Below are 13,214 nucleotides of genomic sequence, written 5' to 3'. Positions count from 1 at the left end.
CCTAGCCTGCAAGTCAAACATGGCCCACAGAGGTCTAAAATGTAGCTCACAATTACCTTCATCTTTAAGAGGGAGGTTCAGCCAATGAGGGTTACAGGTCCCTGCATGCAGAGCTCCAACCAGCAGCCTTCCACTTGGAGCAAGGAGGTGTTTTGCATGCTGGGGCTGGTAGTTTCCATGGCCTGCATTGTCCAACTATTTCTGCAGCCCCAGTCAGGTAAAATGTGGGTACCTCACAACATCCTGTGTGTTTGCTATGCAACATGTGCAAGTGTCTGTCATACTCTCTTTTTGTGTACAATATGACCCTTTAGGACTCTTGATTAGAGGAAACATCAACACTGTTTTTAGAAAACACTTCTGAATCGTAATTGGGTATTGCACAGGTGATAAAATCAAGATTGGTCATTGTCTTTTTCATTTGAGCTCTGTTTGAGGTGCCCCACATCATGAAATGAAGAATGCAAACACATTTGGACTCCATAGTGCATCAGATTTTATGCAGAACTCCCCAGTCACTGTGGCCCTCTGCTTTTAAGAGACCAACACAGCCAAATCCTGCCCTCAATTCTGGACATGCAATAGTCATCGAAGTCTAGTGTCTAAAGGTAGATTTTTAAATATCCCAACTTGTTAGATGTATCTAATTTAGTATAATGAGACATGTTTGAGTTGGTACCTCTCTCTTTTAAAGCATTCTGAATGAGAAAGGAGAGTAAATCTGAGCCAGAGTATGTCTGTAACTATTTTATATGTACTGTTTTATTTCTTCTTCTGACTTGGTATCTGAATTAGGTGATTTAAGAAAATACTCCATTAAAAAAGAATACCGTAGAATCCCGAGGAATCCTGTTTTCTACTTGGTTGATGAAACAGAAAGCTAATTGCTAGTAGTAAATCCATTCAAAGGGGGATTGGAGGGAGGGAGAAAAGTTAATATTACTTCTTGAATGCCATTTAATCTCTGAAACCTTTCATGCAGATGTAAATTTGGATTTGCACAACAGAGAGTCAACAGTTGCTCAGTAGATAAGGCAGATTTGTGACATCTGCTTTTCCTTCCTAGAAGCCCTCCAAAGTTTAGTATGACTGTATCCAATCCAAACACTTCTGATTTTTTCCCCATAGATCCAAGTTTATAAACAACTTTTATTGAGCAACAAAATCTGCTTATCATTTTTAATTAAATTTAATGTTTATTTTTTTAATTAAGACTTTACTAAGAGGACTAACATTTTTCTAAATATAGCTGTGATCATATGAGGGCAGTATAATCTGTTTGCTTCTTTTAGTAATAGAACATTAACTTCTTAGGAAGAAACTTAGGCCAGTAACTGTTCCAGAATATGGCAGGCTACCATAGCGATAAACTGTTTTATACTACAGTGTCTCACTATTATTTTGAAATCCATTTTATGCTTTTTAAAAACAAAAAAACCCACAAACTACTGCTGAAAGATAAATCTGCTTCTTCAGAAGACTACGGTCATATATTGGCAAACTTGGTTTCCTAAAGTCAGGCCCCTAGATTACTGTTCAGGCACCTATAAAACTGATGGGATATTTCAACAATGTGAAGCACCCAGGAGCTCCTGTTGACTTCAATCGGTGCCTATTGCTTCTGTGAATCAGGCCACCTCAGTGTTGTACTGTTGACTCCTATTACTTTCAGGAACGTTGGGCAACCCCAACCCCTGTTGTTGTTGCCTCTAAAAGTCAGACTGCATAACTGGATTTAGGTGCGCAACTTAGGCAACCAATTTTGTGAATTTTGGACTTTGTCGTTTGAAGAATTAATGTCATCTTTCATCTGTTCTGAGTTATTTGTTTTTAAAGGCTTAAAATAGATTTCAGAATAGCACTGAGAGGTAGCCCTGAGAAGCAAATAGTTTTTTGCCCTAGTAGTTTCTGAACTCCTGAACAATTACTGATCTTTGTTTCTTCCAAAGAAGCTAATGCGACACCTACCTAGTGAAACATCCCAGATGGCACTGTTATCTGAAAAGAAAGACACTGTTTTTCTTGGGCCAACACTGGTTACAGCCTGACACTGTGGAAAAATGATCCATGAAAGTCGAGAATTGTGCATTGATTTCCCCCCCCCTTTTGTCAAGGATCTTAGAAAGCAACAAAATTGGTTTCGCCTGACAGCACTGATCATTTGATTCCTAAACATGTTGTCACATTTATGTAGCCGTTATATTAAGACTGTAATGGCATCTTCGACAAGGCACCATTGTTTAATTGGCATTATAATACCAAATCTATGTAATGTGATATCTGCAAAGCAGTATAAATACCTCAGGGCAGTGATTGTCTGAGTCACATTGCCCCCAAGAGCAGGAGCATTGAGCAAAAGAGGAATTGTTGGGATCACAGCAGGCAGGAGCAGAGGGGGGAGTTTTTGTGTCATGTCAGGTTGGAGAGCCCTGTAGAATAATCTCATCCTGACATTGTTTGGTGACATTTCATCAACATGTGATGTTTGCTGCCCTAGATCAACTCCCCCACTCACTGCAAGGGTCATTCCCTTGACCTTACTGACAAGATGTGCTTCTATAAACAAGCAAACCCTTGATTTTAATTGTAACTCCTTGCTTTCCCTTCCACCTCCCCTCTGTTTCTGTGTTATCACTTTTAATGTGATGGCTGGACATAGATTGGGAACTGCTTGTTGCAGAATCTGTTTCTTCTCCACATTTGGTGACGTACCTAACTTCACTCACCCAAAATCATTCAGCATCTCCACACTAATGTGGCAATGCAATGTTCCTGTCTCTTTCTATCTCAGACTGATAACCGTGGATGTCCCTGCCTTAGGAAATGTGACTAGATCTTCTAACCTACAAAGATAGCAAGGGTATTTACAATAGTAGGAGAATGGAAAAATAGCAGGAGCACAATCAGGTAGCACGAGAGTTTACCTGGTTCTGTTCTCTGACTCTTAATTTATCCTTGGAGTTACTCCTGACTTCCTCTGTGCGGAGATTGGAACCGGCCTCTTGGAATCTGAAACTATGGACTCAGTCCTCAGCTGTGTCTCTTAGCCTCTGGCCTTAACTGAGTGGGGAGAGAGTCCGAGCTATCTGAGGCTCCCTGATCCTGGAGCTGGCCAGAGTCGCTCTAAATTTTGTCCATAGGTTTATGGCCCTTATGGGACCAATTGCCAGCTGGGGATGGCTAGAGCATGGTGATGCTCTGGCTTCATTCTCTTTCTGAAACGATCTTTGCATGCCCTATGTGTTGAGGGTGGCAGAGCTGACTATATCAGCTCTACATCACCCGTCTGGCAAATCTGCTGTGGGGCAGAAGGCTGAGTGGGCCTCAGAGCTGCGTTCTCATCGTGCCTCAGAGCCAGCGGTATAATTTGAGCTCAATTCCCATGGAATGATCATAAATTAACTTTAACAGGAAAGCCGACCTTGCCTGAATTGTATTCTAGCTGAACGGTGGGTGGAGCAGGTTAGCTCCCCTGCAGACAACAAAGTGTGTTCTTCTCAATACTGAAATAATCACACACTTCGATAAGGTTGTGGAGTGACTATCTTTTTGTGTGTGGCTTCATGTACAGCATGAAATATGTGCACCTTCAATAGAAGGGTGCAGGTGACAAGAAGACAGATTATTCCATAATGTGTTTTCATTGACTTCAGTATAGTTACAGCAGGGATACATTACGTTCAACCGATGTAGCTTTTCCCCCCTAAGACATAAATAACTTTGTCAGCGTAATGAGAAAAACCAAAGGAAATGGTAGAGCTCAGCATGCCTCCTATTCAGAAATTTTTTTAACCTTTGTCTTCTGGAACAAACATTTTCTCCACCCTGATTCACCAGTGGAAGTTTGAACGCTGGAAGCAAAGATGTTTGAAGTGAAACCTGTGAAAATGTATCCTATGATACCTGGATATTTTGCCGCATAGAAATTAGGCAGTTTGAAGTTATATATTGACTCAGTGCTCTGTGGATGAATAATTATGGCCCTTGTATGGAAGTCACCTAAGAAAAGAGAAGTCAAATCTCAAGTCTGGTGGAATAAACTGATTGCCCAACAGATGAAGAATCGGATGGTCTTGTGGGTAAGGAACTAGGCTGTGATGCAAGGATCTGTCTTCTACTCCCATCTCTGCCATAGGCTTTCTGTGTGGCCTTGGGGCAATTATTTAATCTTTGTGCCTTAGTTTCCCTGCCTTTAAAATAGGGATAATACTTCCTCACTTCACAGGAGTGTAACGAGGTTAAATCCATTGCTAATTAATGGAGTGATGAGATTCTGTGATATTATGGGTCAGGAACGATTTCCTTACTTCTAGCTCCATATTATTGGCCAAGTACTATATGGGTGTTATCATCTGCCTCTGGAAACCACACTCAATAGGCAGGTGATCTGATGCTGTATTGCTACTCCTATGTTCCTACCTAATAGGTTGTCACAACAACTTTTGTACAATAAAACATAGTTGCTGCATTATGTAGTATAGGGTTTGTCTGTCTATAGAATTAAACTGAAGTAAGGGATGGACACACTATTATTACCACTGTACTTATTAAAATTTTGCAAGTTACCTGCCCAGTTTTCAAAGAGTAAATATCATCCATTTAAAAGTAAAATAGCAAAATCACTTAGTCCCTTGTTACAGATGAACTGTGAAATGATCCTCTAAAATGTCAGAGGTTTAGGTGCATGATAGAGAGAGAGAGAATTCTAACTGTATTCTAACTGAATTGCTGCAGTTTAAAGTGGCTGCATGAGTTAAAAAAAAAAAAGAAATTGTTTCCACGTTCATCCCAAAATGAGTTTTGATGCCTAAGAGGAGTAGACCTCTGTTGGAAATACTGACATACTTAAACATTGGAACTCAAAACCACACAGAAAGTGAATTATTGCTATGGATGAGCCAAGCAAATAGGGAGATGAAGTCTCTTATATGAATGCACACACAGTCATTTGGAAGATCTGAGCCAGTTGCTCTTTATTGTAGAAGACACTTCTTGATTAGCTCTTGTAGCATATCTTTTTTTTTTTTTTTTTTTTTTAATGCTAACCAGTCTGAAAATTGCATCTCTTCTCTACCCAGTTTGCTACAAGATCTTTCCAGCAGTGACATACATTACTTCAAGAGTTGATCTTCATTAGAAGTGCCTCTTGGTAATTCTTGTCTCATTACTGCCTTGGATAAACTAATAAATGGTTGAATTTTAGTCATATCATGGGAATCCAAAACCTAAATTACCTCCTTCTTTATAAGAACCCATTAAAGCTTCAGACTCATTAATTCTAGGACTGCTGGCAAGTGGCATAATAAGCTCCCATAAACCTTGTGATAATTTATACCCCTGAAAGTATTTGTTTGTAACCATCTGTGGATTTCGAAGAGACACTGTCAGGTCATTTAGATCCTAAATTAAGTTTTTTCTTTTGGGGCAGGGGGAGGAGTTTTATGACCTAGTAGTAATAGAAATAGTTCATGAAAGTTTTTAAAAGAAAATACATTGAAAATGGTAGCCTTTTTGGAGGGAGGATGGTCTTGTGGTTAGGGCAGTGGACTGGGACTAAGGAGATCTGAATTCATTTTCTGGCTGTGCCCGTAAGCTTCTCATTTGACCGTAGGCAAATCACTTAATCTGTGAGTCGTAGAGTTTAAGGCCTGAAGAAACCACCAGATCATCTAGGCTGACATAAGCCACCAACACCACCCGGCACCCAGATGCTACCCCAGCTGTGCGTCAGTGTCTCATCTGTGAAACACTTCCTTTCTCCCATGTTTTGTCTTTTCTTGTTTCGATGTAAGTTCTTTGTGGTAGGGAGAGTCCCTTTTACTGTGTGCACCTGGCATAATAGGGCTGCAGTCACTATTGGGTTCTCTAGGCCCTACTGTAGTACAAATAAATAACAATAGTAACAGATGTTGCAAGACTGGAGAGCCAGGAAGTGAAACTAATGATTATTTTGACAGTTCCCAAAGTTGTTCTAACCACTTCACAGGAGAAAAGACCAGAGAAACTGCCTACAATGATATGTAGACTATCTGCGACTCCTAATAGTAAATACCCCCAACTAGATGGGGAGGGATGTGCATTACTACAGAGAATTTGTTGCCAGGTGTCTGGCTGGTGGGTTTTGCCGACATTCTCGGGGTCCAAATGATCACCATATTTGGGGTTGGGAAGGAATATTTCCCTGGATCAGGTTGGTAGACATCCTGGGGTTTGGATTTTTTTTTCCCTTCCTCTGCAGCATGGGTGATGTGCAGGTTTAAACCAGAGCACATGGCAGATTCTCTGTAACTTGAAGTCTTTTAAAGTCATGATTTGAGGACTTCACTAACTCAGCCAGAGGCTAGGGGTCTATTACAGGAGTGGGTGGATGAGTTCCGTGGCCTACAATGTGCAGGACGTCAAACTAGATGATCATGATAGTCCCCTCTGGCCTTAAAGTCTATGAGCAAACTAGAAAAGAAGCCTAGAAAAACAGACCTATTTATTTTCCATTTTCCCTATTGATTAAAATGCTATATATGAAAAAGCAGCTAAGTAACTCAGTTGAGATCCAATCGGACAGTGTTGTAGGTGGGAAGGACAAGGTACCTTCCCAACAAGCTTCATCAAAACAAAGCTGTCAGAAATGACAGATGCCAGTATTGTGCCGACAGCAGAGGCCTCAGACCCCAGCTGTTGCCAGTCCAGATTATAGAGTAAATGTGTTCTTTATTACAGTAACCCCAAAATGGCTTTTGTAAAAATAGTTTGTCACTTTGTCATGAAACAGTTTCATTCTCGCTTTAAAAGGGAGGATTATTTTTAAATGTCTGTTCCATTCAATTCAGTATGCATTTAGTCCAGGCTTGTTTCTGTTTGATGAATTTATGATACAAAAGCCAAAATATTCAAGTCTTGATCACTTGACAAACAACTTGTGTAAAACTGTGTATTTTATATGAGTGAATTGTGCAGCTGCATGGGGTTTGTTTTCTAATGGATTAAATTTGCAAGAGCTTCCATCAAGGTCAATAGACAAAGAACAGTACCCAGGCTTGCCAGTGTGAAGCTGTAACTGGGGTCCTTAAATTGCAAGCCAGAAGTTAGCACTATGGAAGTAATACTCAGATTGTGGCACAAACCAGCAAAGCCAAGGAAATTCAGAGTTAAAACAGAAAAGCCATCTTTTAACTGTCTGGAAGTGTTTCTTCTCTCAGCTGTGTTCTGCCCAGGGATCTCACAGGTCTGATATCAGTGAGTTTCCCCTCAAAACTTGTTCTATGGAAAACAGTGTTCGACAAAATGAAATTTTTCATGGAAAGTGTGTGCTTTCTGCAGAAACTTCATTTTTCCATCAAACGAATTGAACAGTTGAAAATCACAATATTTCGCTCTGGAAATGTTGCTGCAGTGCTTCTTGGGGATTCTAGTTCAGTTGCCTCAAATTCCTATTCTCTGTGGGCTGCGCTCCCAGCGAGATTACAAATCCCATGAGGGGTATGGCCAGGGACTCCCATGATGCACCATCTCCCTCTCCAAGAGAGGTGACCACAGTGCATCATGGGAGATGCACTCTGAGCAGGAAGCCTATAAAAAAGAATGAGAACATGAGACACCTGAACTACAACTCCCATAAGACAATTGAGCAGCATTTCTAAATCCAAGTATTTAGGTTTACGGCTGAAATATTTTGGTATTTGAATTTCCACTGAAAATTAAAAATATCCTGGGGGAACCGATTTTGTGATGGGCTCTAATCATAACACTTAAGTGCAACAGGGCAATCTAAATATACAGGGCTAGATCTTCAGCTAGCGTAAACTGGTTTGGTTGCATTGACTACACCAGCCAAGGATCTGATCCACTGATGTCCAAGCACTTCCTCAGATCTGGAAAAGGATCTGAAGCTGAGCCAAATTTAAGGGGTGTCTGATCATAGGTTTGGACCCATCTTCTTATAATGAAGTCAGTGGGAGTGTTGCAGTTGACTTCAGCAGAGTTAGGGCTTCACCTTGAGGTTCAGTGGCAGTATAGTAATTCTTCTCATTAACTGGTGTAAACCGGGAGTAACTCCACTGAAGTAAATAGTTATGCCAGTGTAAAATCAGTGCCAGAGCAAAATCGGGTCTTGGAATTGCAGTCTCAATATGTATATATAGCTGTTGTTAAAACTGGTGGAAGTTAAACGAGACGTGCTTACCGCTGGGAAACATCTAGATTTCTTTTCTTTTGTCACCATCTCGTCTAAAAGGACACATGACAGCATTCTACAGTAACTGCCCAGTGTGCTGCAGTGTTGTTGCTACATGCTTCTGTGTTTTGGAACATCACTGTTGAATATAGATGTCTCCAGCTTCGTGTCCAACCTTCTGTTTGTTTTGTCTGTGCAGCTCCTTGCTGGATGGCTGTATAGATAAAATTCTGCTCCACTGAATGCAGTGGGTATTTCAGAGCTATCGAGAGGGTAGGTTAATTTGTAAAACTCCTTCCACCCTCTTTGCTCTGCCCAGCCTTCTCTCCTGGAGTCTCCTTCACCCATTCTGTGTGCACCATCGCATCATCTCTTATTTCCACGTGCTCCGTAAAGCTTTCCAACTCTATTAACCACATGCAGGTCTGTGTTTGTTCTGCATTGTAAAGTATGACCACAGTAAGGGCCAAATCTTTACTCACATGAGTATCCTCATTGAAATCTGAGCAACAACTCTCACGAGTTAAGGGACTAGGATTTCTACTCTGGACCGTGAGCACCTTCAGGTCAGGGACGTATTTGTTTATTCCAGCTCACCCAACATTATACATCGTTATGATTCTCATAAGAATATAGCCCAACTGCACTGCATCTTGTAGGGTATTCTGCATTTTGGCCTTTTTTTTCTGGCTTTTTCCTGCCTCACGATGGAGTGGGGACAGCCTCTCTAGCCCTGCCAGAAACCAAACTGCACAATGGTACTGTGTGTGCATGACTGCATGTCTAGGGTTTTTTTTGCCTTCCTGCTTGCTGCGGTATCAGGGGGAGGGCAGGGCTTAAAACTCTGACAAGCAGCAGGAGTGGGAAGCTCTGGGCAGAGGATGACAGCGGCAGCAAGAGTGGAGCGACCCTCTGGGAAGGGGAACCATGGGGGTAAGAGAAGCATAGTGGCTTGTAAAGTGTTTTGAGGTGAAAGATCTTACATTAACATAGGGGATGAAATCTTGCTCCTCTTGCAGTCTGTGGGAACTTTGCCATTGACTGCGCTGTGGTCAGGATTTCACCCTAGAGATTAAAGTCCCTTGGGTTACCCATTTGCCATAAGATACACAAATAGGGGAGCCAAAATCATCCTCCCTCATGAACTATGTGTCTTTCCTTTTTTTTTTTTTAAAGCCCTTAATTTAAAATTGGCCAAAATAACATTTTGTCTAATAGGAGAAAGAGAAATGGCCCCAGGCCTGATACCTGATGTTGTGAGCTTCAGTTTACAGAAAATGTCTATAGCTGAATTACAAACTTCAAAAAGAGAGAAGGTTTTTTTGTTTGTTTGTTTGTTTGTTTGTTTGTTTGTTTTTTGGCGCAGTTGGGTTAGCATTGCCATTAAAAAACCCTATCTTGCCTAGTCCTGCTTCAGTGGGAGCAGGATCAAGTCCCCCAAAAAGTCCACAATATTTTTTGCTTTTGACCCTTGGCATCTTGCAACATGAAGCTCTAGGACATGATGTTGAGGGAACAAGTTGTAAACCTGGTGACACCAATTCCAGAACTGTTTATTTCACTGATGGCACCGACTGTTTCAGTGCTGCAGTTTTGCTTTAATTGCATTCACTTCATTGACACTACTCAAAGTGAGTAAAGCACGCAGGATTTAGTGCCAGGTCAGTACCGCTAAGTGAGCCATTGCTAAAGTACCTGGTCAAAACAGCACCTGTACAGTGCTGAATGCTCCTCTTTGAATAAGGTAAACCAGTGCTTATCACCAGTTGATGGCATTTCTGCAGTTTTCATTTCTTGGCACCTATGTGCATGAGATTAGCAAAGATACAGGTGCCAGGGCTACTGTCATCAGTTGTGCAAGGCTCTTTGATCGTTGTTTGATGCTGCTTTGTTTATTTAGTTTATTTATTTTCTTCTCCATCACAGAATATCTGGGGAGCGAGACTGCCTTTCTGGAGGAATTGGTGTTTGGAAGTGGAGATACCATTGAACTTTCCTGTAACACCCAGGGCTCTTCTATGTCAGTTTTCTGGTTTAAAGATGGGATTGGGATTGCACCTACCAACAGAACTCATATTGGACAAAAACTGCTGAAGATAATCAATGTGTCCTATGATGACTCAGGGCTATACAGTTGCAAGCCACGGCATTCCAGTGAAGTTCTGGGTAACTTCACAGTCAAAGTAACAGGTGAGTGCTGGAATGCAAAAGGTTTTGTGTTTTTTGTTGTTGTTCTTGCTCCTACAGATGGTCAACACAGCTGGTGTTCTGCATTCTTTCTCCATGTTCTGCAGGCCTCTACATGAACTTTCCATTTCTAGCAAAGTCAAAATAGGCAAAAGTACAAACTACTTTTCTGTAATGAGTGTTAGAGTCTGAGACTCATGTCACGGGAGCTCTGGAAATGCCATTCTACAGATTAAAACCAAAATTCCCCTGAATGCTTATAGGAGTTTAATTCACAGTAGTTGGTATAGTACCTTAAATGATACACACTCTTTTGAGGTATTTTATGGATGCGTAAACTGAGGCTCTCTGAGGTTAAGTGACTCTTTCAAGGTCACAGGACAAAGCAGTGGCAAAGTCAGGAATAGAACCCAGGAGTCCTGACTACTAATCCCCAGTTCTAGCTGTTAGACAGTATTTCCTCCCTAACCACATGACACAATTTTGTGGATTCATTTCAGAAATACCATTTTTGTACACTAGCCATTTGGGAATCTGGTACTTAATCTTAGAGCATTAAATTTATTATTTCTTATTACATCCTTTTTGCTCTAATGTTGGCACCCGGTGGAAATGCAGACTTCCACAGATTCTAAATCCAGAAGGGACATCGTGATCATCTAATCTGACCTCCTGTATAGCACAGGCCATAGAACTTCCCCAAACTAATTCTTAAAGCATAGCTTTTAGAAAAACATCCAATCTTGATTTTAAAAATTGTCAGTGATGGAGAATCCACCAGGACCCTTGGTAAATTGTTGCAGCAGTTAATTACTCTCACTGTTAAAAATGTATACTTTATTCCATCAGGCACCTTCCAACCCTCTCTGTCATTAGCTGCTGCTTCCATCTGCTCTGGGGTGTTGTGATCGACTGTTCTGCCCTTCCTGCTAAGGGTTCTTCATAACATTTCTCTTGGGCACCCTCATTTCCTCACACTACTTGGTTTCCACTTGACAGCTTCATGTGGAGTCTTTGTGTTGACATCCAGAGTACGTGCCCCAAATATGTCCAGCATTTCCTTCTCATTCTATTGGAAATGAGCACCTGGTTTTCAGTGGCACTAAATGGAACATACAGAACTTTCAAACAAATACATGTCAATGAAACAGATACCGCCATTTGCCTAACCTTTTTATTTCCATGATTAGGATAATTAGGGTTGGATGACCACAAGCTGCTCCAAATATTGATTACTGAACTCCAGGGTGCCAGAATGTCTGTTCCTTAGAGGAAATTAGTAGATAATTAGCTAAGAACACCCATCATTATTTAAAACTGCTAGACAGGTGGTTGGCTAAACATCAGTGTCATTAGTTGATAATACTGATTAAATAGATTCAGACCTGATTTTCAAAGTATCTGCTGATTTTTGGGTCACCTAGGTTCAAAGGTTACAAGTGTCCCTATCTCCGTTCACTCCTTTGGAGTTGCATGCTAAGCATATCAGTAAACTAGGCCCTGAGCCCAGATTCTCAAAGGCACCTGAAATACCTTTTTGAGGATATGGGCCTGTGTGTCTCAAATTGGGCACATTTTGGAGACATCCACTTTTGAAAACTTGTCCCTAACCTTTTACAGTACCTTTTTTTCTACTGCACCCCTAGGGATAACCAAATAGATGTATTCTGGAGACATAGACTCTGTCCCATCACAGGGGGTTTCCTCACCAAAAGTGGAACATTGTACAAATGATGAAATCCAAACTGAGGAAAGAGACATTTCAATGAATCTTGACAAACATCTGCATTTAATTAAACATTATTGGAGATCACTGAACATTTCATGGTCATATCAATTAAATGGTTAAAGAAGTATTTGGCTCTTGAAAGGTATTCTTTAAGTAGGTGCGATTATTGGGAACAGGGAACTTCAGGTTGTTAGAAGTGTTTATTTTTTTAAAAATGACATTAAAATGCTTTTGAGTTCAAGGGGCAGCAGAGCGGCAGGAAAGGGCAGCTGGCTACATACTCAAGTGAAACAGCTGTCAGAGCAAAAAGTTGGTAAAGTGAGAGATTGTTTTTAAAAGTGAAAAGACTGATAATCTTATGCTTTTAAAAGTTTAAGCCCCTGTGTTTTTCCTCTTGGCTAATAATAGCTAATAGAAGCTTGAGAGCAAGTAAGTAACCTGAACCCCATTCTGCATCTTTGATTCTGTTAGCCCAGTGTCATTACAACCAAACTGCTGCTAATGTGGGTGTTTCGGTGTTAGCTGTCATCCATGTTTGTTTTAAACTTTGAAGCCTTTGCATTGCGTGGCACTAGTGGCGCCTGTTATATTCTTCATTATGTTTCTTCATAATTATTACCAATTGCTTAGTGTTTGACTTCAAGAGTGGGATTGTAATCTGAGAGTGAGGTTTACATTCCTGCATCTAAAGGTAATACCAGTGGTTAATTACAATTCCTTAGGTATCTAAATATTTGTTCACTAAGATTATGGGCCATAATTACTCTTCGTTACACTGGTATTGGTAGTAACAAACTGGAGTCACTCCAGATTTACTCTGTAACTGAGCAAAAGTAGGTCCTTTATATTTGTCCATGTGTTTTGAAATCTCTATTTAATAAATGGTGTTAGTATCTTTGAGAAAGAGCTTCCTTCTTAATGATGCTTCCAGGCCCTAATTAGATTTATTCGGGAGGGCTGAATTACTGTATTCCTGGCTGTCCCTTCCAGGGTAACAAAGTTCAACAAATAATTCCTAGATCTAGTGTCAGGTCTCTGGCCCCTGTTGTTGCTCATGCTGCTTTGCCAGTGGCTGGTAGGGGAACCCAGGCACTCTCTCTACACTGGATTCCAGCCCAGGGACCCTGT

General features: G+C 40.9%; 1 protein-coding gene across 4 annotated transcripts in view; it reads left to right on the top strand.

The window, feature by feature from the left end:
• Nucleotides 1-13,214, top strand: part of FGFR3 (fibroblast growth factor receptor 3) — a 79,843-nt gene that overhangs the window by 20,272 nt on the left and 46,357 nt on the right. For all 4 annotated transcript variants that reach the window (XM_067567689.1, XM_067567688.1, XM_067567687.1 and 1 more), the window contains exon 3: nt 10,097-10,360. In XM_067567689.1, the coding sequence (XP_067423790.1) occupies nt 10,097-10,360 (264 nt within the window). The remainder of the gene's footprint in view (nt 1-10,096; nt 10,361-13,214) is intronic.

Source organism: Emydura macquarii, unplaced genomic scaffold (assembly GCF_026122565.2).
Source record: "Emydura macquarii macquarii isolate MOO-44397 ecotype Brisbane River unplaced genomic scaffold, CSIRO-AGI_Emac_v2 contig_2795, whole genome shotgun sequence".
NCBI classification, from domain to species: Eukaryota; Metazoa; Chordata; order Testudines; family Chelidae; genus Emydura; species Emydura macquarii.
The sequence above is the reverse complement of the archived record's forward strand: the minus strand, read 5'-3'. Positions and strand labels throughout refer to the sequence as shown.